Source organism: Parasteatoda tepidariorum, chromosome 2 (genome assembly GCF_982258835.1).
Source record: "Parasteatoda tepidariorum strain Cologne lab strain chromosome 2, Ptep-v5.0, whole genome shotgun sequence".
NCBI lineage: Eukaryota > Metazoa > Arthropoda > Arachnida > Araneae > Theridiidae > Parasteatoda > Parasteatoda tepidariorum.
In genome coordinates, this window is record NC_141756.1 from 69,271,993 (window position 1) to 69,296,690 (window position 24,698).

The 24,698-nt window shown below is 27.8% G+C and overlaps 1 protein-coding gene across 4 annotated transcripts in view; it reads right to left on the reverse strand.

Annotated features, from left to right (window-relative positions):
- Positions 1–11,334: 11,334 nt before the first annotated feature.
- Positions 11,335–24,698, reverse strand: part of LOC107451053 (uncharacterized) — a 265,442-nt gene continuing 252,078 nt past the window's right edge. For all 4 annotated transcript variants that reach the window (XM_087157487.1, XM_087157488.1, XM_087157486.1 and 1 more), the window contains 6 exons: positions 22,312–22,402; positions 21,259–21,481; positions 18,717–19,326; positions 16,499–16,641; positions 14,991–15,123; positions 11,335–13,446 (listed from right to left, as the gene is read on the reverse strand). In XM_087157487.1, coding sequence (XP_087013613.1) covers positions 12,509–13,446; positions 14,991–15,123; positions 16,499–16,641; positions 18,717–19,326; positions 21,259–21,481; positions 22,312–22,402 — 2,138 coding nt within the window. In that variant the 3' untranslated portion in view covers positions 11,335–12,508. The remainder of the gene's footprint in view (positions 13,447–14,990; positions 15,124–16,498; positions 16,642–18,716; positions 19,327–21,258; positions 21,482–22,311; positions 22,403–24,698) is intronic.

Below are 24,698 nucleotides of genomic sequence, written 5' to 3' on the forward strand. Positions count from 1 at the left end.
CTAAGATTATTGAATGCTTTTTTTTTTACTTTAGGTAATTTTAAATAAAAATTATGAAATTGTTCATCAGTTATATTCCATCCTAAACTATACTTATGATGAGTTTACCTATTACTCTTAAATTATTTAGATTTCGCTACAGAGTTCCCGTGAAATTTTCCATTTTGAGAAACAAAAAGTCAAGGAACAATAAATTTTCACCCGATACCTGGAAAAATGATGCAAAAAAAGTTTATGAGGTTCAAAGTAGTTAAGCATAATATTCACCTTTAAGTTCTTGTAATAAACATGGTTAAATTCTATATTTAACATGTCTGAATTTATTATAATTATAATTAGGTGTATGAAATATTCTTAGTTAGAGAGTTTTTTCTTTCTTCAATAATACTATTCATAAGGATGATAATTGTTTTTAAAAACTAAGCTTTCTGTATAAATTAATTTGAGCTCTTTATCACTATTAAATATATGATTAGTATGACTCTTGTGTTAATGACTTGTTTTTCGTTAAGATTTTGAAATTTACTGATTTTTGTATTATATGCAGGGTTTGTACTAACTGGGATTATCGGGAAAACCTCAATCGTTAGGGAAAACAAGATTTGAAAAGGAAAAAAAGAAGTCAGGGGAAAATGTAATCCCCCCCCAAAAAAAAACCCAGAAATTATCAGCGAATTTGACATTCTATCAAATTGCAGGATTTTACCCTTCTATTTTCAAAACCGAACTCAAATTTTTGTTCCAAACCAACCGATATTAGGTGCTTCCTCAAGATTCTTCTATCATTCTTAAGCGTTTCAGGAGTGTTGTTATTTGGATGTCTGAGTTAAGGAACTTGAAACTTCTGCCCTGTGACTTGTTAATTTTTTTTTTTTTTTTTAAGTTCAATTTTGTTTCTTAATTTTTGTTATCCTTGATTAAATTAAAAAAACATTATTTTTTAATTGAATGAATTCTAATTCTTCAGAGGTGCAGTATCATTTGCAAGTTTTGCCTGATGTGGAATCACATCAGTTTTGGCTAAAAATTGTCTGCTTTCGTAAAGAAATAAAAGAAGATTGTTTATTAATGTAAGAGCATACAATTATTTATTACCATTTTTTTATGAAGCAGATGGCAGCTTTCTCTTTTTACTAGTGATACTTTTCTAATTCCTCTACGTTTTGCGGGGCTTTTTTTCGTTCACAATAAATTTTGTACTCAAATTAGTTCTTGTTCATGGATTTACAGACAAAGGTTTTTTTTTCTCATTCAGTTGATTTCATTATTTCCTACCATGTCCTGGGTTTTGATATGCTATAGCTTCTTTAACTATAATTTCTGTTTGGTAATTTTGAAGTGTTTTTATTTAATTTGATTAATAATTTTTTTTTGTTTTTATCATTTTCTTTTTTTAAATTTATAATTAGGTATGAAATACATTGTGTTTTTTTCTTCATTAATTTTATTTTATAATCTATAGTTTAGTGATTTTAATAAATTTTTAGTTTATTGTATATTTGTTGTTATTTAGTTAATCATAATTTGGCTTAATTTCACTTAAATGCATATCTTCTATAAACTTATTTGTTAGTTTCTTCCTGTGTTGATTTTGCATTTATGATTAAAATAAATTTTTTTATTTCTCGGTTTTACCATCATAATTTGTATTTTTTTTATTTTATTTATTTATCCATCTTGTTAATGGTTCCTTTTTTTTTAAATAGAAAATCTTAACATGTTTTATAATTATTTTTCTTTTGTTTCTAAAAAACGTTTGTCAGTTATATGATTATCAGTTATATGTTTATCGTAATATGATCTAATTTCCATTAAATACAGATTATTATATTATTGTTCTTCAATATTGTTAATATTATTGTTCTTCAATTTTATTAATTAATAAGTTATCCTTTAATTTTTTGTTTTCATGCAGCTTTGTTTTATTTTTTTTGGATAATTTTATTATTTATTTTATAAAGGTTAAAAATATTATGTTTTTATTGTTTATTTATTAGTTTTATTTTTTTTAATTGTCTGCTTAAAACATAGTTTTTTTTTGGTCAATAATTCTATTTTATTTAATGATATATGTATTGTTTTTGTACACAGGGCTTCAAGTGCTGCGCATTTTGCTCCAAATTGGTATATTTGTGCAAAAACTGCATTTTATACTATAAACTATACAGTATAGTTTCTTTTTAGGATGGTTTGATATTTAGTGATAAATTTTTTTATTATTTTTATTTATTTATTTTTAACTCTCTTATTTTAAATAAGTATTACTCAATTAAGTTTTACAGTTTTATTGTTGCTTATTTTTCTTATACATAGTATTTTAATCTATAATATATTAGGTTTTAATTGTTAATTGTGTTATTATTTTCAAAAAAATGCTTTTAAATTGATTAAATAGATTTTAGCTTTGATTATACATAGATTAATTGTATTATTATTAATTTTTTTTTGCATCAACTTCATAGTTATTTGTAAAATATTGCTTTTAAAAAAATATTTCCTAGTTAATTCCTTTAGTCTTATTTTTCTTTTCAGTCGAATTCATTGTTCTGACAATTTATTATTTCTAATCAGAGTTGATATCATTGAACTCACCTGATTTTTTTTTTTTGAAAATAAAATTACCTTATAAATGTTTACTTAGAGTAGCGATTTTATTTATAATTCTAATTTACATTTTTATTTCATTGATTTTTTTATTAAATATAAAATCTTTTAATTTTACATAAATCTACCTGGAATAGTCAGAGAATTTTTTCTTTTTCAGTATGAACCCTGTATGTATTGCTCTTATTTTTAACTTTTATGCTTGTGTGTTAGAAAGTCCATATGTTAAACCTCTCCCTAATTTAAATTTGCTTAATTTTGTTGCTTACAAAATGTATGATTTGGGATTTTTTTTTATTAATAAGTAAGTTTCTCGGCTTAAACAGAAAGAAATAGTTTCTGATGGAATATTTCCCTGTTGAACAAAAATGTCAACTAAAGTTTTGGTGACATTTCATAAGGTCATTTTTAAATTGAGTATAAACACTATTTGAAATATTTATCAGCAGAAAACCATAGTAGGCTCTTGTCCATATGTTTTGTTCTGTACTAGAAACTTAATTCATGGGGATTAAATATTACTTATCTTTACATATTAAATAGATTTTGTTAAATAGAGTAGTTAATTTTTTTAAAATAAAACAACTAAGCTCTATATCAAATATTTACAATTAAATCTATCAATAATGATTATTTTCTGCCTAAATATATTTTATTCTATGCAACATCGTAAGAAAGTATAAACTAAGCAAAACATACTTTTTTGATGTTTTTATCATATATTCTATTCCATATTGCTCTGCACTGTTACAGTGTTTTTAGAAAAATTTCTGCTAATAAAGACTCATTTTATTTGACTTATTTTTTTGAACTTATAATGTTTTAATTTAATGAAAACAGTACAATTATCTGAAAAAAATTCTGTTTATTAGAAGGAGCAAATTTATACTCTTGTTCATCACTGTTATAAGATAACCTAAATATTTAAAGTGCAGTAATGTAGTTTTTATTAGATATATTACAATTTAATATTAATGTTTCAAAAAAAATATTCACAAAATTCTTTTTTGTATGTAAGTTAATATTAAATTTACAAAAAAATAATTTTGTTCCATGTGATATTTGCAATCAGAAATTTCTGTATTTATAATTGGTATTAGAAGATATAACTATTTTAAGAATAAAATGTAACTTACATCATTATTGACAAGCTTTTAATGATCAAGTTACGAGAAGATATTAATTCATTATTTTGTTTTTCTCCTTTATCATACTGTTTAAAATATCTTAATGAACTGCTCTAAAACATAATAAATTAAAGAGTTCAGTGAAATAACATATTAAATCTGCATAAATAATTTAAAAATTCGGAATTAATTTTTTTAAGAAACAAATGTAATGAATTGATGAGGTTAGTTGAAGATTATGTGTAACATTTTAATGACTCTCAAGTTACTGTATTTATAAAAGTGTTATGGTAGGATATTACTTTAGAAAAATATGTTTTTAACTAAGACAATTTGCAATTAAAAAAGAAATTTTGTAATGATTTTTTGTAGATTCTCAAGCAGATTTTCACGAATTTCTAAAACCTTAATTTAATACGTTTCCTCACTAAGCTCTGTAATCAATTGATACTAATACTAAAAAAAACACTATTTAAAAAATTTCTATACAATATTGAATTTTAAGAATTTAATGAGAGAACATGTTGAGTAGCATTTTGAAGAATTAGCCCCTTAACGATCAGTTAATTTTCAAGAAAACGGTGATAAAAGTGCCTATTTTTTTGGCTTTTGTATTTGTATTACGTATTTGCTTAGTGCTGCAATTAGTTTAAAATAAACTATCTGCAATGAACTTAAAAATGTCCTGGTACTGCCATCAGGTGTGTAAAATGAGAAATAAAATGTTTTCCGGGCAAAAGAAATGAATTAGTTTTATTCTTATTGGCGTGTTACTACCGAACACTCCAGCCTGTCAATATCACAGGAACGAGAAATAGCGGGCGAAATCGCACTCAGTCATTTTCACGGGAGCAAGAAGGAAGGGGTTGAGGATTTTGGATTATAGGACATTTTGTGTTAAATACGGAAATAATTTTTTATGAAGTTGAAAATTTACAATTTCAGTAGAGTAAGTTTGCAATTACAGTAAACTTTAAATAAAAAAATTGTTAATAGAATACCAATATTCCTATATATTCTAAAGATGATTTTTACAAATTGAAAAAATGTTAACTTGTTCCACCAAAGGTCTTGAATTGGTTTGATATTGATGTTATTTAGGCTGTATTGACATTGTTACATTTCTAAATAAAAAAAACAGTAGTGTTTTATTTACATTTTATTTAAAACCAGTATCAAATACAATCCAGTGTGCATAACCATTATTGGTCCATTTAGAAATGAGCACAAAAATACAACTCAAATTACAAGAAAATAAATATTTTACACATTATATAACATTACAAATAAATAACTAGTTGAAACTCTTTATCCCTTCTTACATGTATAAAATAAATATTTCTCAAGATTTTGAGGTCAAACAAGAAACTTACAGAAAACATTTTGTTCCTTGAAATTCAGAACATAAACACTAAATGCAGATTAAATGCAATGATAAAGTGTGTTTCATATTATTCACCTCATATTTTTTATATGGTTATTTCTGTAATAAAATTAACTATAAACGCCTACATTTGTCAATTTCATTGTTTGTTCCTAATTTGCCATAAAAGTTTATTACTTTGAAAAATTATTCCTGTATTTATTAGGGTAATAATATTTTCAGGGTATCCGCGCACCTGGAAAGTCATGAAAAATCATGGAAAGTCATGAATTTTGGTATTGAACAAAATTTGTCATGAAATGTCATGATTTTTACTATTTTTCAAAAAAAATCATGGAAAGTCATGGATTTAGGTCTCCGAAAAATCTCATTTTTAAGATGGAATCTCCCTCCCCCCAATTTCATCCTGTTCCAAATATCTGAATTTCTAACAAAATCACCACTCAGTCATATTTTATTTGAATATAAAATGATTTTATTATGTTCTTTACAAATTATGGTGTTCTTTCAAAAATGAAAGGAAAAATATCATTTCTAGAGCGAATTATCCTTTAAACTCTCTTCTGTAATTTAAGAATTTTTATTATTATTTTTTTTTTTTAATTTTATCAATTTAAAATTCTAGTTGAAGCAAACCAGTTATTGGCAAATTTTTTTATTCCGAAATAAACAGAAAAATCAGGAGTATTTCTTTCCTTTCTGATGAACAAGAAAAGTATCTTTAGAATATAATTCTCATAAAAAAATTTTTTTGCTTTAGTATTTTTTTCAGCTATTTTATTGTTTCAACTCTTTCCTTACTCTGTTTTTTAAGTTTAAAATCTATAAATATGAAGATGAAGAGTTTTGGTTATACCTATTTTGAATAATGTTATTATAATGCTTTTTTAAATTTATTGTTGTGATTTTGTTGGAGAAAATAGCAACTTCGTTAAGTCATGAAAAATTCTTGGAATTAGTCATGAATTTGAAAATCTAAAATGTAGCAGATACCCTGTATTTTGTTATTCAAAATGTTATTAGCATAATAAATTCTGAAGAATTAAGTATTTGTTACAGTATGGAGATTCACTTCTTTGAACTCTATTTAGTTCAAAATAGTTTAAAAAAATTAATTGCACTGATAAATATGATATTCATCATATATTTTGAAACAATTTTATTTCTGAAATGTTAGTTATTATAACTTAGAACATTTCAAGTTCAGTTAATTTTGTATGTCTCTAAGTTTTATTTAAAATGTTTTCTCTTAAATAGCAAACTGATAATGTTAAATTTAAAAATATTATGAACTAAACCTAATATGTTTGAAATTGCTATTGTCTAGCTTTTTGAAAAATAAAAATTCTACATAGCTATTGATCATTACTTTACATAAATTTTAGCATTAGTATAATCTATTTTTCATACGAAAAGAATTTCTATTTGTTTACAGATGTTTAATTATCTGCTAACTATTTTTTAAACTAATTAAATATTTTGTTTGTTCGATTCTTAAGACTTGTTTGTAAAATTTATGAAATTATTAAAACTAATCAAATTAATTATTAATTTGATTCATATAATTGATGTTTGAAAAAAACTAAGACTTATGAATGGACCCCTATCCTTTTATATTCTTTTCACCCATCACTATTTTATTAGTTAAACTTTAAAATGTTCGAATATTTTGTTACATTCGAGGAGGAAATTTACTATTAGAACACCTAAAAATAGTGCATAAAACATGCAAGATATTTATGTGTTCATTTAAATCAACTTGGTGTAGTGAATATTTCCTCTAAAATATGCTTAAGAAACTTACGTTATTTTCTTTTCATATAAAAATTATCCAGCAGGGTATAAAATTCCTACATTTCATGGAATTGAGAAAAATACCACAGTATATCGCTGAAATTCCATTAAGCTGTTTTCTGTCAATCGTGTAACTTTAAAATACAGTAAACTCTCTTTAAGACGGAATCAATGAGTACAAAAAAAAAAAAAAATTCTATTTTAGACAGTTATCTGTTTTAAGCAAATACATTTTTACGAAATATAAAGATTAGGATGCTTATCACTCTAAAATAATAACTATTTATAAAACTTGAAAATAAACTGTAAAATAGAAACTATAAAAAAGAATAATTTTAATCTTTCTTATTATTAAATTAAACAATTTAATTCCAATTTATATAAGGTATAAGTAATGTTTCCATTTCGGAGAATAAGCTCATAATCAATGTGTTTTCAACACATCTTATTGTTGCACTGAGTTTAACAGTTAGACATTGTAATATGTATATTATGAACAATTTTTTGTCATTTCAAGCCACTTAACATCTTTTTAAGTGTATAGTTAACTTTTTTTGTTCCCATCAACTAAGTGTAGAATATCATTGGATTTCTGTTTTACTTGTCTTCCTATTCATTACAATTGTATTGTTGAATAAATGCACTTACCCAAATATTCGATTGATCAGCACAGTTTGCATCATCAGTGTTTTAAATAAATAAACATTCATGTAAAATAAAGATTATGGCACAAATCGGAGAAACGTTTCTGTCAGTGATTAAATTTCAAAACTTCTATATCAAATTTAGATTTCGCCCTTTGGGGATTAGTCAGGACCGTTTTTATTCCATTATTTTCCCGGATTAAGAATTTGTTTTGCACAGTGTCCGTCTTAGACAGAGTTTACTGTATAAGAGTTATTTAAACCAAGTTTAAGTTCAGTCATTTTATTTGCTAAGTGTACATCAACTGCAATTTCGCTTTATAAATTTATTTAGTTAAAAAATGGACTATAATGGTTGGTTATTGAAAAAGTATTTAAAAAAGGCAGGAGAAGTTTGTTGGCAGAATTAGCATAAATTCTTTTTTATTTTCTCATTATTGTTTTGCTTTAAGGAAATTTATAATTTTTTAATGTAATTTTTTCAGTGTAAAGTGATGTAAATATGAAATATAAAACAGGATTTTACAATAAAAACTTAGTTTGAAATTAGTAATTAAAATTATTTAAAATTTTCCTCTTGTATAGGGAAAGTCAAATTATAAAACAATTGTGAAAAATGATACTAGATTACTCTTATTGCTGCATACCAATTTAATATTCTGGAATATACAGCCATAGGTTCAAACCTTCTGCAATTACAAACAAACTTTACTTACAAACTTTGGTTGAGAACTGATAAATTAAGTTGAAATTCGAGAATGATTTTTACATTAGGAATCTAATACTGATAGTTTTCATTGTAAAAAATACTATATTTTTCGTTACAAAAGTAATCATATTTAATAAAACAAGAAAATTCAAATTTAGTATCTTGTCCCAAATTGTAAGCAATCATAGTTAGATGCAAAGATTGTGTAAAATCCTAAATTTTGTTTTAGAGTTTTTTATCAATACTTTTAGATTAATATTTGAAATAGAAAACTTATTTTCATGCTTTAATAATCTGCTCTAAATGACACTATGGCAATAAGTTCAAATTTCAATGAATATTGGCTTAATTTTTGTTCTTGGAGTTTTAATGGTCCCCTCTACTATTTTCCTTAAATGCATGCCAATATTCATATCATTTGTTCTACATGCACTTACGCATTTCATTTTCTACAGGCCTAAGTAAAAATAAATAAATAAAATAAAAAATAGCATTATGCTATTAACTGTTTTAGAAAATGATTTAATGCTCAGAATTTTTTTTCTTTTCTTGAGAGTAAGAATAACCTTAAAGAGTAAGAATAATTGTTTATTCTCTTTTGAAGGAATAGAAATTTGGCTTTTATTTTTATACAAACATAAAGGAGTCAAAACTAGCTCAATATTATTTTTTTCCGTTTAAATTGGTGTCCAACAGTTTTAATTAAATAACTCTTTGAATTTTTGCTTGACTTGTTTCATTGTTTACCTTTAATCTAACTGCTAACTAATGCAAAATATAATAATGTCCTCCTGTATACTCTATGCTCCATAATTTTTTTCCTATAAAACATCTAAAAATCGATTGAGCAATTTTTAAAATCAAATGCCTCAAACTGAAAATTCTTTTGGTGACTCTTTTCTATTCTATTGAATAGAAATAGAAAGTTGGCTTTTTTTTTATACAAACATAAAGGAGTCAAAACTAGCTCAATATTATTATTTTTTTCCGTTTAAATTGGTGTCCAACAGTTTTAATTAAATAACTCTTTGAATTTTTGCTTGACTTGTTTCATTGTTTACTTTTAATCTAACTGCTAAGTAATGTACAATATAATAAAGTCCTCCTGTATACTGTATGCTCCATAATTTTTTTCCTATAAAACATCTAAAAATCGATTGAGCAATTTTTAAAATCAAATGCCTCAAACTGAAAATTCTTTTGGTGACTCTTTTCTATTCTATTTTTATTTAAATTTATGGATGTTTTTTTTTCCGTAATTACTATCCCAAATTTATATTCACAATAAATAAAAATTACATCTTAAGTGATGTATAATGATACTATTGCAATATCCACCTAGGATGCCAACTACTATAGAATTTTAATTTCTATCAGGAAAAGATAAGTTTAATTTATTTTTTCTATTGTTGAAAGGAACTTTTTTTGTTTGATGATAAATCTCAAAGCAACCTCTCCAACACCCTGTTTATCTATATTATTTATATTTAATTTATTATTTGTATTATGTAACTTATGAAACATCATTTAAATAGATTTTAAATTTCAATATCATTATTTAAGTACTATTCTGTTTGCTTCTTAATATCAAAGCAACCTTTGAGATGCCATGTTTATCTCGATAAACTTAATGCTTATTTTAAAAAAATTAACTTTATGCCGAATCATTTATGTTATTTATTTTGCATTTAAATATCTTCCATGTCGTGAAATATTATTCTGTTCAGTAATTAATTTCCAAGCAACCTTTTTGATACTTAGTTTCTCTTAACTGAAGCTTATTTTATCAATTTGTAATGAAATATTTCACTTATAATGTTATCATTTAAATGATTACTTGTGCATTTCAATTGCACATTGAAAAAGTATTATTCTATTTGGATATTATTTTAAAACAACTTTCACAATAATCTGTTTATCTCAAATAGTTAAAGCTTATTTTATCAGTTGGAAAAATATATCTTGTGAAATTTCATTTAAATGTTAAAATTTGCATTTCTGTATTTGCAATGAAAAAGTAATAACTCCATTTAGTTATTAATTTCAAAACAACTTTTTAGAAAATCTGTCAATGTCATTAAAATTGGAACTTATTACAATTTGGAAGAAATGTAAATTCACAAGGCTCCCACGGGTCGGAGAAAACCTGGAATTGTCAGGGAATTTTATTTTGACTCTTAAAAGCATGGAGTAGTGAGGGAAAATTGAATTTTTTTACAGAAACCTGGAAAATTCCTACGTCATACTTGGAAAATAACCCGTCTTAGAATTGTCAGTAGCCGTAATCAGTTATTGAGATTAGATTTAAATTATTTATAATTTACAACAAATAATTTTACAATTATTTGTTATAAAACTTCCACATTTTAATGAATGTTTCCATCCTCATTCAACGATATTTTCTTTGCTCACATAATATAATATTTGATATTATTAATAAAAAATTACATGGTATGAGTAAGATATGATCTGGATTTACATTGTAGTTTCCTACAATACCTTCTTGAAAAGTCGGAGACTTTTTTTTTATTCTGAAATTAACTGGGAACTATTATTCATAGAAAATTATATTTAGAATTATTTATTTTGCATTTCAATGTAACTGCAAAAAATTATCTTGGCTATTACAGAAAAATATTTCCGTGAGTGTTGAAAAACGTCATTAGAAGTTGACATCCCTGTATCCATAATTAATAAAAAAGAAGAAAAAAAATCATTAATACCATGATTGATTTTGTTTCTTGTCAAAAAATATTACTATAAATGTTTCTGTCATTTAAATGTTATAGCTGTTAACAATATCATATAAAAAAGCAATCTTTCTATGTTTCTAAAAGCACATTAAATTACCTCTTCCCATCTCACCGTTTGCAAAATACTGGGAATAAAGAGTTGTATATCTAAACCTTTTTTTCTTGTGGCAGTGCTAACTACTGGAAGGTTTCTTTATTTTTGAGTTTTTCAACATTGAAGAGTAACATGTATAGTAGATATAATACACTTCATGCAAATGGATTTATGAGTGAATTAATTAAAAAATATATTGACACGTGTACCCTTCTGTTGCTGAAATTGGATGCCATAGCAATTATCAAGCACTCTATTAACTTTCGATTTAAAAAATACTGCGTACTCTCTTTACCAGAAAAATTACATCTCTACAAAAATGGATAGATATATATTTATTGTGATTGGTTTCCTTTTTATTAAAAAAAAATCCTCTTGGTATTTTAAAATATGTTACACTGGTTGGTAAAGTTAAAGAGCAATGTTTAGCAAGAACTGATAGCTTGGGCAAACTGAAATTTTTATTATTTTGCATGACTAACACCATCTTTTTCTACATTGTTCAATCAATGGAATTATATTTTTTTATAATTAAAATATAATATTTCAATTTTAACTCAGATTGAATCAATCTTATTTGGTTTGGTCTTATAGTTGTATTTCTTCTAACCTGAATGAGATGTTTTATACATTGTCTAAAGATTACTTCATTAATTAATTGAAGATCTTTATGCAATATAATGATAAGCCATATTTTCAAATTGTTCAGAAATAGGGTATTTTTTTGAAAAATATTACAACTTCTATGTAGTCCACAGGTCCCTAGACATCATATTCTTTGAAAGTATTTTTATTCCTGTTTTCAAATGTCTCCTTTTGAATATTTGCAACCAATTTTTCTTCTTACTGTCAAGAATTTAATTTTTTTCTTCTTATATCTTATCTAAAATATCAAAACTTTTCTGTCATATGTGTAGATTTTAAACATATTTTTAAAAAAAATAAGGTTTGAATAAAAATTTCACAGATCTATTGCTTCTTGGGAGATTCTTATTTTCAAATTTTCCAAAAGAAAAAAGAAAGAACTTATTTTAAAATGCAAAGAATGTTTTTTTCCCCTTAATAACTACAGGGAAATATTCTGATCAAAGATAATTGATAAAATATTAAGGACTCAATTTAGAAGATAAATGGTAAAATTTCAATTTAAAAGGAGTGTTCTCCTGAAATATTAACTTTACAAAACTATTTTTAACCATGTGTAATTTTATTTATTCCTACTTGGATTGTATGAGGCATCATTTCTGCTAAAACATTTGTCTATTTTTACCAACCTGTGTAATATTCATATTTTTTTTTTTTTATCAAATAATGGTGTGTTAAAATAATATATGTCAAATTTTTAAGCTCAAACTAACCATAAATTAAAACACCTGTTAAGCACGTTTCCAGATTATCGTCAATAGTCCTCACTCTCCCAATCTCTCGTGTATGTGGGGGTGGGTCTTTCATGTGTTGGAATGTTTGAAGTGTTACTGTCCTCCCATACATCACCATTGTGATAATTATATGGAACAGGATATAAAGTTTTCTCTGCATTCTTCTGAATGAGTTGCTGATCATTCAAGCACCTGAATCTCTCCTCCAAGTCGGCTAACCTCTGCATTGTCATTTGCAATTCTCTGAGCATTTGATTCGAGGAGTCCTCCATCTCTAATTGCTTGTTCTCACTTAATTCCAAACACTCCTTTAGTTCCAGATTTTCCATCTGAATCTCGTACAATGATTGTTTAATACCACTAAGCTGTTCCTCTAACTGCAAAGCATTTTCAGCCGACAGTTTGAGCTGTTGTTCCTTGTCATTCAATAGCACCTCGAACCTGAGCAGTCTGTCTTCATTTTCTTTTAGCTTGTCCATCAGAGGGTTTGCATACACTTCTTGATTCTCATAAACGTGGTCTTCCGGTGTTTCGTTACCAGCTACATTATTACTAAACGTTGATTTGAAACTGTAACTTTGACTGGGACTTTCCCCAGTGCTTGTTTCCATCTTTTTACACAAGTCGTCAATGCAGTGGTCAATGTCTTCCAAATAGCCGTACACTGTTCTGTTCAATTCGTGCTTGTTCATGATCTCGCTGCAGTGTCTGTCTTTCAACTGTGCATGAAGATCTTTGATCATGTCCTGACAAGACATAAGGGTAGCGTGGTAACCAACTAACTGGGAATGAATGTCTGGATCTTCGTAAGTTTTACGCAGAGCCACAGCATCTATGTCTTCTGTATATGGAGGGGATGGATTTCTTTTGTTTGAATGTCGCCTTGAATGTCTCACTGGATGTTTTGTTGGTGTTTGTTTAACAACTAGCCCATTTTCTAGAATTGGCTTCTTTTGACCTATAAATAAAAGTAATATAATTAGCTAGTACTGATAGTTAAGTTTAGATACTTTTAACTGTTTACCTGGGAATTTTCCAATTGCAATAATTACAAACTTTTAAGGGGATAAGGCATCAAATTCAAAATTTTTTTTTAAATTTTAAAGGCAAATTTTTTAAAAATGTTAATGTCTTTTATTTCCATAATAAATTTATTGTTACAGAATGACTTAAAGAAAATTTGTTTATGCTTGTGGTTCTTGTGATTAATACTATTGTTTCCATGATAAATTTGTTGTTATTGAATGACTTGAAGAAAGTTCGTTTATGCTTTTTTAAGCACCATGCCTAAGAAATGATAACAACAAACAATACCCCTGTTAGAAACATTTTCTGATTCAGATTTGGAGAAAGTAGATTTTTGATGCAGAGAGCATGTTTGTAGAATATTGTTACTCTTGGTAATATTAGAGCAGATGAAGTGAAAAACTAAATTCCAGAGCCAAGTTCGTGTAAAAAAACTAATAAGCGCAATAATTAAGTCGAATACAAAGGGAAAATTTAATGAGCCAATAGAATTGGACAAAGCTGGAAACAATTTTGCAAAAAATGTCTTGATTGAGTGAATTGAGCTATTCGTGACACATTTCATAAACTATTCCAGGGGAATACGTAGAATATCTCGTCATAGTATGCTTTATTAAAGTTAAAACCTCTAAATCGTATTTTGTTCTGAACAAAGATGTAGTGATAGTGAGTACCATCAGTAAAAAAACTCTCCAAAAAAAGGAACATTGTTAAAAACATGCTTAAAGCATTTTTTCTCTCTATTTTTTTTGCTTTTAAATACTTTTTAGAAGTTAATTGAGTAAATTTGATGTTATTTTGTTTATTTAGTTATCAAATGGTTAATTTTATCAGAGATTCTTTTTGTTATAAACCGTCACAAACTTACATAATATTTAGAGGTCTATCAGACTATCTGTTTAAAAGTTATGCTATGTATATAATTCATTTCTCTGCTTCTTGTTCTTAACTTTTAATAAGGTAACTGAAGGTAATTTAAAATAGTATAAATTACATAGTAGTATTATATATTAAAATAGTTCTTATGAATTCATTTTCTGTCTACAATTTTTTCTCAAGCTATTAAACTGATCAGCGCTGCGAATAGTTTATTTGGCGAAAGTTAATTATTTCATTTCTGGTTTTAATTCATGTATCTTCATGCAGTATTAACATAAATGTCACTTGATTACGTTTTAAAGCATTAAAAAAAAAATCTTAGAAGCATTTTCATATCAAACTTGTTTGCTTTTCTACAAAACGTATCAAAAATTTCATTTAAATATTTGAAACTATCAAACAAACGTTTCCTTCCAAGATTACATCTCAGAAATATTTGATACCATGCGCAAGTTGTATTTTTTGTTTTTAGAATGTCAAAAGTATAAATGGAATGTTTTTGTGTTGCATGGAACGAGATATTCATCTTTCACTTGATTTTAATGAAATCCCTTATAAGTTAATTTATTAGAGTATTTAAAATAAAGTTCTACTCACAAGAAATATTCCTTTGGAAGACATCAATGAGCTGACGATTAAAATGAATGGATTTCTCTAATTTTTTCTGCATTAGGAAATTCAATCGAATATACTCAGAGAGATCGTAAAGAATTGATTCTGAGTTTTCAACCTAAGGAAAACAAAATAATAGAATTATTTTCTATCTTCTATATCATAAGTCATAGCTTTTGTCATTGTGAAAAAATATATATTTATAAGAAGTAAAACTAGTGTTTCTAATATCTACTAATAATATCTATATGTTCTAATAATATCCATTCTATACCTAAATACAATTGAGTTTTCTTACTAAAGGTGTTGTTTGATACTATATGCTTTGTAAAAGTGTATTCATTAAAAATTACACTCCTTTTTGAACTATGCTAATATCATTAAGTTATACTAGTTATATATTATAATATTATTACCGTCGTTGAACAGCCGACCCAATTTTTGAGTTTACGACTTCTAAAGTTCAACTCCGTAACTTTATAATTTTAAACCCAATCCAGAAGACAAGGGAACTTCTGGATCAAGTATTAGGAGATATTTGCTTTCGTGGAGGACTTTTTGATGGAACTGACCCGCATTTACGTTGCATGGAGAGGAAGACCATGAGAACCTCCCACGGTTAGCCTAACGGCAAGGGGACTCGAACCCATGATCTGTCTACCACTCAGGATATTTTGCTTCAGTACTGTGGTCGGTGCGGAATTCAATGCGAATTCGGAATTCGTATTGCCAAGCCATCTCTGGGATTCGAACCCAGTTCACCTCATTGGAAAGCGAACACTCTATTCCCTGAGCCATCGCGACTCATGCTAGTTATATAGATCAAACAGATGGATTTATTATTAAAAAAATATTTTTAAAAAAATTATGAATACATTTGTTCTAATTTACCGATTTTCACATACTAAATGCCAATCTTAATAATTGAAGGGTTGACTTCAAATATTAAAATGTAAACTTTATGAATAAACATGCCTTTCTTGGATTCTTTCGAAAAAGTTTAGTCTGCAGAGCAGTTGAAGTTTGGACCCCTTAGTGTTAAGTTCACTTTTTTACCAAAGAGAATTAAAGATTTTTTGCACACTGTTATAAAACTACTTCATCTAAAGGTTGCGAAAAATAAAAAACGGTTGAAAAAATTTAATTTTGAAATATACAAATTTTTATATCATTTTAAATTGTGTAATTTTGAATGGCAAAATTTGACGAAATTGATATGAATTATTATTTTTTAATAAAACCAATTTTTGTTCAAATTTCATATTTTGTCATTTAAAATTACTTAGATAAAAATTTGTTATGATGTAATATCCAAATGATGTAAAAATTGAGGTTACAAAATTTAAAGGTTAAATATATGTGTATTTTTGACGTAAAACTAATGCTGGATGAGCATGATGTGTATACAAAATATTGGCTTTTCAAGTGTTCATTTCCGTTGCAAATCTAAACTTTAGATTTGATTTTACGACTGCGAAATAAATAATTTTTACCTTTTCTTCAGATGAAAGAATAACATTCATTTGGTTCCTTACATCGCAGAGATTATTTATTTCGTCTGTTAACTGAAAATTAGCCTCTTCAAACATTCGCAGATAATTTTTCAACTTCTCCAGCCAACGTTTCACCTTGTTCGCTGAAAGAAAAAACAGAAAATGAGTACTAAACACATGGTGTTCAGTTTGTGGGATCAACTCCCTTGAACTTATAATAAATCGAAAAATAAAATACCGATGTACAGTGCGCAAAACAAAAAACGGATCACCCTGAATATCTTTTGATCTACTGATCGGATTTTCTCGTTCTAGGACTCAATCTAAATGGTCTGACGGGGTGGTAGGGCGTTTAGCCCATGTCTAAGAGGTTGTGAGTTCTATCCCCACCGGACGAAGACTTTCCGTGTTGTAAATGGTTACTGGTGCACGTTAAATCAGTCGGCTAGAGCCGTGGGGTTAGAGAGTTTGCCTTTCAAAGAGGTGAACCTGGTTCAAATCCCAGCGATATCTGGCCGTTACGAATTCCGCACTGATAATGGGTTAGAGTCCCTTAGCCGTCAGTTTTCCTATCCATGTAACGCAAATACAGGTTAGGTTAGTTCCATCAAAAAGTCCTCCGCGAAGGCAACTTTCTCCCAATACCTGGAGTTTCCTTGTCTTCTTGATTGGGTTCAAAATTACAAGGCTACGGAGTTGAAAATTGGTGGTCATAAACCCAAAACTTTTGTAGGCTGTTCAAAGATTGTTACACCAACTGATTTTTTTTTTTATATATAACTAAGTCCTCCATGTTCCATAAAAATACTTCTGGGGGTACTGAATTAGAGATTTATCCTTCTCTGATTCCGCTCAAAATTGCGATCTGTGGATGCATGAATAGGTCCGCCCTATAAACGGGCTATGACGTGTGTGTGGCTAACGTCGTATTCTTGGCCATGGATGGCCCCACTGAAAAACAAGAAACGTACCCTCTGCCTTAAATTCGCTTGGTTTCACTGATCAGGATTGCTGGTAATGGCAAGTGACATTCGAAGCAACAGCAACTTCCATATGCTAACTTAAAATATCGTTCCTAACTTAAAATATCGTCAGTGCAGACGATATTTGAAGTTAGGAAATCAGGCACAAAAACGTACTTTCTATGAATAAACATATCTTTTTTTTCCAACGGATTCAGATTTTTGTTTGAGCTCCTTAATGCTAATTTTATATTTTGCATATTTCCCCGTATCTCGAGAACTTTTTAAGTGAATTATAAAATTTTTGCACACATTTCTAAAATTCGTTTATCCAAATATAAATCCATGCAAAAATAGCTTTTAATAAATATTTATTTCTTTATTAAAAAATAATTAAAAAATTTTTGAATTGTAAAGTTTACAATTTTTACATCATTTTAAAAAAATGTAATTCTTTTTGGCAAAATACAAAATTTCGGCGAAATCGGCAAATTCTGTATTTTTCCAAATGAAATTACATCTTTTAAAATGATGTAAAAAAATTTATACTTTACACTTCAAAATATTTTCGACAATTATTAAATAAAAAAATAATAAATATTTGCATGCATAGAATTATATTGGATAAACGAATTTTATAATTGTGTGCAAAAATTTTTCAATTCGTTTAAAAAGTTTCCGAGATATGGCGAAGTAAGCAAAAAATAAAACTAACAGTAAGGTGTCCAAACTTTTGACCTTTCTCCTGATTAACTATGGGGACCATACTTACCAATTTGCGGCTACCAACTATATTTTGGAGATTAGAAATCCGAATTCGTCGAAAAAAGTATGTTTATTCAGAAAAAAAGTACTTTTTTGTATCTGATTTCGTAACTTACCCGTAGCAATAAGTCCTAGAACGTGAAGATTCGATCATTAGATCAAAAGTTTTTCAGGATGGTCCGTTTATGTTTTGAAGCGCTGTACATTACTTTCATTTATAATCTAAATAAACTTTGAATTTTTTCGATCAAAGGTATACGCAACTTATGTAAAAATACAGTTATTAAATTACAGTTACACCTTCATTTTTATGAATAACTGAACTTTTAAGATTTTTACTAGCATTAATTTTTAATAAATATATTTTTATGTAAATAAATTCATATTTAAAATTGTATTGATTATTTTAGTTTTATAGAATTTTGAGCCTGTGCTCTTGTGGGTTAAAAATTAATTAATCGTGATAATATTGTTCGTTTAAATATATTTACCAGTCTTTTTTGTTGCTACATGTATTACACGATGCCTACTTCTCCTAGAATCACATCTGCTTTGAGGACAAACAACCTTTCGCTTGTGTTGTTCATCAGAAACGTAAGTTGTCGAATAATCTGAAGACAAACTTGTCTCTTCAATACCAAAACCCATTCTTTGTCTGGACAATGTTGTATCTGGCTCTGACCAAATGTCCGAATCAGATGAAAGAAAAATTCCTCCTTTCATTTCGATATTTCCAACAGGTATAAGGTCCATCATATCGATGGAACGGACACATCGGTTGTTGACCATCCCACTACTTTCGTCTGATGCACCCCTCTCAGATTGCTCATAAGACATGAGGACAGAGTCGCTGAAGCTTCCAAAACTGACTGACCGTTCTATGACGTTGCTGGAGTTCTCTCTGGTGTTGATGCTGCCATCAGAACCGTAGTTTTCAGTGATCTTCAGTCCTCTGGGAAAAGGCGGAGACACTACGGATGGTCTTGATCTTTTTTTCAGTTTTGTGGCTTCGCTGGACGTGTTGTTGCCTTGGGTCACTTCGCGGTCGTTCAACAGTAAGATTATTTCATCGCTGTCAGAACTGGCTCCTTGGATCGATACCTAAAAGTGAGATGAGAATTAATTTTATAAAAGAAACTAAGATCGTTACCGAAAAGTTATAAAAATGTTTTTAAGATAACGAGGAATATGTCATTTAATTTTATGTTTTAACTTTATAAAGAAAAATGATTTTAATAATTTAAAAATTCTGCGAGGAATATAGAGCTACTTAAAAAAGTATCTGATAATTGCATAGTAGGTAAAAAGAACAAGTAAACATGTTCAAACTAAGAACTGTTTAGGTTAGTAAACAAGTACATAATAAACTGAATCACAAGAAATAAATGCAGGAAAATTCAATGAGAATGCAAGCGTGGTGGAACTTTCGATTAAAAAAAAAATGGTGAAGAAGTAGAGTAAGAAATGAAAATACAACAACAAAAAGATTGAAACACATCAACAGACGCGGAGAAGTATTAAATGATTATAACGGAAGAAAATTCAATGCTTAGAGCTCCGAGAATGTTTTGAATCAGGATTTTGTTCATATCTTGCATGTTTTTAAATTTAAGAGTACATTTAGTTTGACTGCATGCCCTAGGATGCCTAAAAAGAGAACTCTCTTTTAGATAAGAAGGTGGCCCAGGTTTGAAACTCGATGGTACTGCTCTTAGCTTGCATCGACTATAGTGTTGGCGTAAAATGTGTTAAAATACTTTTCCCTGACTAACATTGGAAGTTTTGTGGTTTTCTTCTCCGTTTACTGCAAATGTGGGTTACTTTTACTCAACAATCTTTGAACAAGGAATACACAATCCAATGCTTGATTAACCCCTTAACGATCGGTTGATTTTCAAGAAAACGGTTATAAAAGTGCCTATTTTTTAACCCTGAAAATTATACACGTATTTGATTAGCGCTGACATCTAGTTTAAAATAAACTAACTATCTACGATTACCTTAAAAATATCCTGGTACTGCCATCTGTTGTGTAAGATGAGAAATAAAATGTTTTCTGGGCAAAAGAAATGAATTAGATTTATTCTTATTGGCGGATTACTACTGAACACTCCAGCCCGGGAATATCACGGGAGCAAGAAATAGGCAGCGAAACCTCACCCCGTCATTTTCACGGGAGCAAGAAGGAAGGGGTTAAAGAGGTCCCTTGTTTTCTGGGTTGTGTCATAAGACTACGGATTTGAACATTCATAGCTGCAAAACCTATAAGAATCGCTTATTTAAAGCTGAGCTTGAAATGCTCAAGAAATTTGATAAATATCCTATTTATTTTTGTTGTATGTCCTTCAAACTGTTATGTTTCTACGATTTTTAATCAACAGCTTGAAGAGAACACTAGTTTTTTTTAATTTAGTGAAAACTTTTTACGCGATTTTCTAAATGTGGGTTTGGCTGATGGGGCATGGACAAAAATCTTACACCATATCTTCTCTTACAAATTACACACCAAAAGTTGCAAGTTTAGTTTACTATTTTTCCTTATTATTCCATAAGTGAATTCTTAAAGTTTAAGCACATTCATTCTTTTCATTAATTTTATTGTTTGATTGAAAAAACTTGTGCCTGATATGAATATCCACCAATGAAAATTACGTGAAAGGGGAGGGATTAAAGAGAAGTAAATTTGCACAAACTTTTTCCACATGAGCAAACAATTACCATGAAGAAGTAACAGACACTGCAAGAGCTAAAGGAAAGTTTTCCCTAATATTCGCTCCTGATTGTTATCTATTCTCTTTGCAAAAATAAATAAAAAATAATACAGGAGAAGTCAACAACTTCCTTGAAACGTTCCATTTAAATTCAATTATTAAAAAAAGATATTTAAAAACTTATGAAGACACCGTTTTTGAAGTTTATAAAAATTATTATTTTAAAAACTGTCTTTGATTTCGTTTAAAATTAAGCATGATTCATAACTCAAATTGTCTTAAAGAGAGAGGGAAAAAAACAAGCAATAAAATGCAGACTTACGGAGATTGGAACCATATCCGATGTTTCTCTAATTTGTCCACCGATATTTGTTGTTGAAAGAGAGAAATGATTGCTTTCCTTCAAGTTTTCGGCTGACAAAGATTTATTATTCACGTAATACTCTCTGCATTCGGAATCATAGTAGTTCATATTTTCGTAACTACCAGGACGATCGGACATTTTATAATTATGTGAAGAATTGATATTGGAGTTGTCTTGACACCTGAAATACAATTTGAATTTGCGATTAAAACATGTTCTAGTGCTTCATTGATTGATAAAATACATCGTTTTTCAAATGCTTTCTCTAATTTATAACGAATGTACCAAAAATCATGCTACAAACTTTTAAATAAAAGCACTTCATAAAGGATTGAGAATTGCAAAGCAACTGAAGACCAAAAATATCATTGATTGACTCTTGAAACTGCTCTATATCCCATCACTGTTATGCCATTGTTCACCGACCAGAACTGCGCGGGTTCTACGTGGATGGAAAAAATTCTCAAAACGATCGTGAATCACATGCCTGAAAAATTTACTATGGACCTCGTGGCGACATTCGCCTGCAATACTGCTATAGTAAAATAATTAATGACCAAAATCATAGCATCACGTGGTTCAAAATTCGAGTATCTGTTTAAAGATCTACATATCTAGTACATTACATATCTAGTACACTATTTTCTTGTGACTTATCAGACCTTTTACCTCTTCAACCACTTATCGTTACCTTTCTGGTCATGAATTGCTATGCAATTCACTGTGTCACGGCTATTATTTTTGTGACACCCTATAAATGATATTTTAGATAGTTCTATTGATTTATTTGAAAATCTATTACAAATACAAAAAGCTTTGCGAAGATATTTTTGTTTACAAATTAAGAACTTTTTTTTCTTTTCAAAAATCATCTTTTTTTTGTTGTAATTTCTGGAAGCTATACAGTGTTTAAAATAATGTTTTAAATTGAAATTTGAAGTTTTTGCAGCTGCAACAAACAAAGCGCAGAGTTAATCAGTTATTTTTCTAATCGGCAATTTAAATACTTACTCCTCATCATCTTCAAGAGTAGTCTGTCTTGAGAATTCCATATCGAGTTGGCTATTAGATGATATTCCGTCTGGTGCTACTCGCTCTTTAGCTAAAATTATTAAATTTCACCTTTAATAAAATGTTAGTACACAAATAATTTTACTTGATTAAATGTAAAAGTTATATAGAGCTTCATCTCCAAGATTGTTTATTCAAAGATCGTAAACATTTATTATTCTAGGGACTACTGATTCGATTTGTATTCATTCCAACACACTCAAACGAAATAGAATTTGAATAACGTAAAGACATCATGAATAAAGCACAAATGTTGTGCCGCTGTCCTTTAATATTGTTGTTTTTGCTTTATTCATATGCAGCTCAAAGTACTACAACCTATCCTCATTTGTTAAATAGTATATTTGTTTTTAGAATGGAATTTCAATGAAGGGCGAACCACGTTTTACCACAGCTGAAAAGAAATATTCAATATAAAAAAAAATACTTGTTATATGAATTTTTTGAGCTTAATTACGTTCTTTGTAAATAATAGAAATTATTCTAGCTTAAATAAACTGTTTAATTTTGTATTGTTTAACATCAGTTACTTAATAATTCTGCACCCATGACAAATAAATATTGCTGTTTGTTGCAAATGACTGTGGGGACTGAAAAAAACTACATCTTTCTTCCCAACTAATATTCTTATATAATGCATATCTTTTATCTACTTAAATAATTACATAGCTAAATGTTAAAGAATATTAAGGAAAATAAAAAGTAAAATTATTCTTGCTTAAATAAACTTTTAATTTTGTATTGTTTAATATCAGTTACTTTATAATTCTGCACCGATGACAAATAAATATTGCTGTCTGTTGCTAATGACTGTGGGGAATAAGAAAAGACTACATCTTTCTTCCCAACTAATATTCTTATATAATTCTTATCTTTTATCTACTTAAATAATTACATAGCTAAATGTTAAAGAGTATAAAATAAAATAAAAAGCAAAATTATTCTTGCTTAAATAAACTGTTTAATTTTGTATTGTTTAATATCAGTTACTTAATAATTCTGCAGCGATGACAAATAAATATTGCTGTTTGTTGCAAATGACTGTAGGGAATAAGAAAAGACTACATCTTTCTTCCCAACTAATATTCTTATATAATTCTTATCTTTCATCTACTTAAATAATTACGTAGCTAAATGTTAAAGAGTATAAAATAAAATAAAAAGCAAAATTATTCTTGCTTAAATAAACTGTTTAATTTTGTATTGTTTAATATCAGTTACTTTATAATTCTGCACCGATGACAAATAAATATTGCTGTTTGTTGCAAATGACTGTAGGGAATAAGAAAAGACTACATCTTTCTTCCCAACTAATATTCTTATATAATTCTTATCTTTCATCTACTGAAATAATTACGTAGCTAAATGTTAAAGAGTATAAAATAAAATAAAAAGCAAAATTATTCTTGCTTAAATAAACTGTTTAATTTTGTATTGTTTAATATCAGTTACTTTATAATTCTGCACCGATGACAAATAAATATTGCTGTTTGTTGCAAATGACTGTAGGGAATAAGAAAAGACTACATCTTTCTTCCCAACTAATATTCTTATATAATTCTTATCTTTCATCTACTTAAATAATTACGTAGCTAAATGTTAAAGAGTATAAAATAAAATAAAAAGCAAAATTATTCTTGCTTAAATAAACTGTTTAATTTTGTATTGTTTAATATGAGTTACTTAATAATTCTGCAGCGATGACAAATAAATATTGCTGTTTGTTGCAAATGACTGAAGGGAATAAGAAAAGACTACATCTTTCTTCCCAACTAATATTCTTATATAATTCTTATCTTTCATCTACTTAAATAATTACGTAGCTAAATGTTAAAGAGTATAAAATAAAATAAAAAGCAAAATTATTCTTGCTTAAATAAACTGTTTAATTTTGTATTGTTTAATATCAGTTACTTTATAATTCTGCACCGATGACAAATAAATATTGCTGTTTGTTGCTAATGACTTTAGGGAATAAGAAAAGACTACATCTTTCTTCCCAACTAATATTCTTATATAATTCTCATCTTTTATCTACTGAAATAGGAATTACATAGCTAAATGTTAAAGAGTATAAAAGAAAATAAAAAGTAAAATTATTCTTGCTCAAATAAACTGTTTAATTTTGTATTGTTTAACATCAATTACTTAATAATTCTGCGCAGATGACAAATAAATATTGCTGTTTGTTGCAAATGACTGTCGGGAATAAGAAAAGACTACATATTTCTTCCCAATTAATATTCTTATTTAATGATTTTCTTTTATCGACTTAAATAATTACATAATAAATGTTAAAGAATATAAAGGAAGAGAAAAAGTAAAAT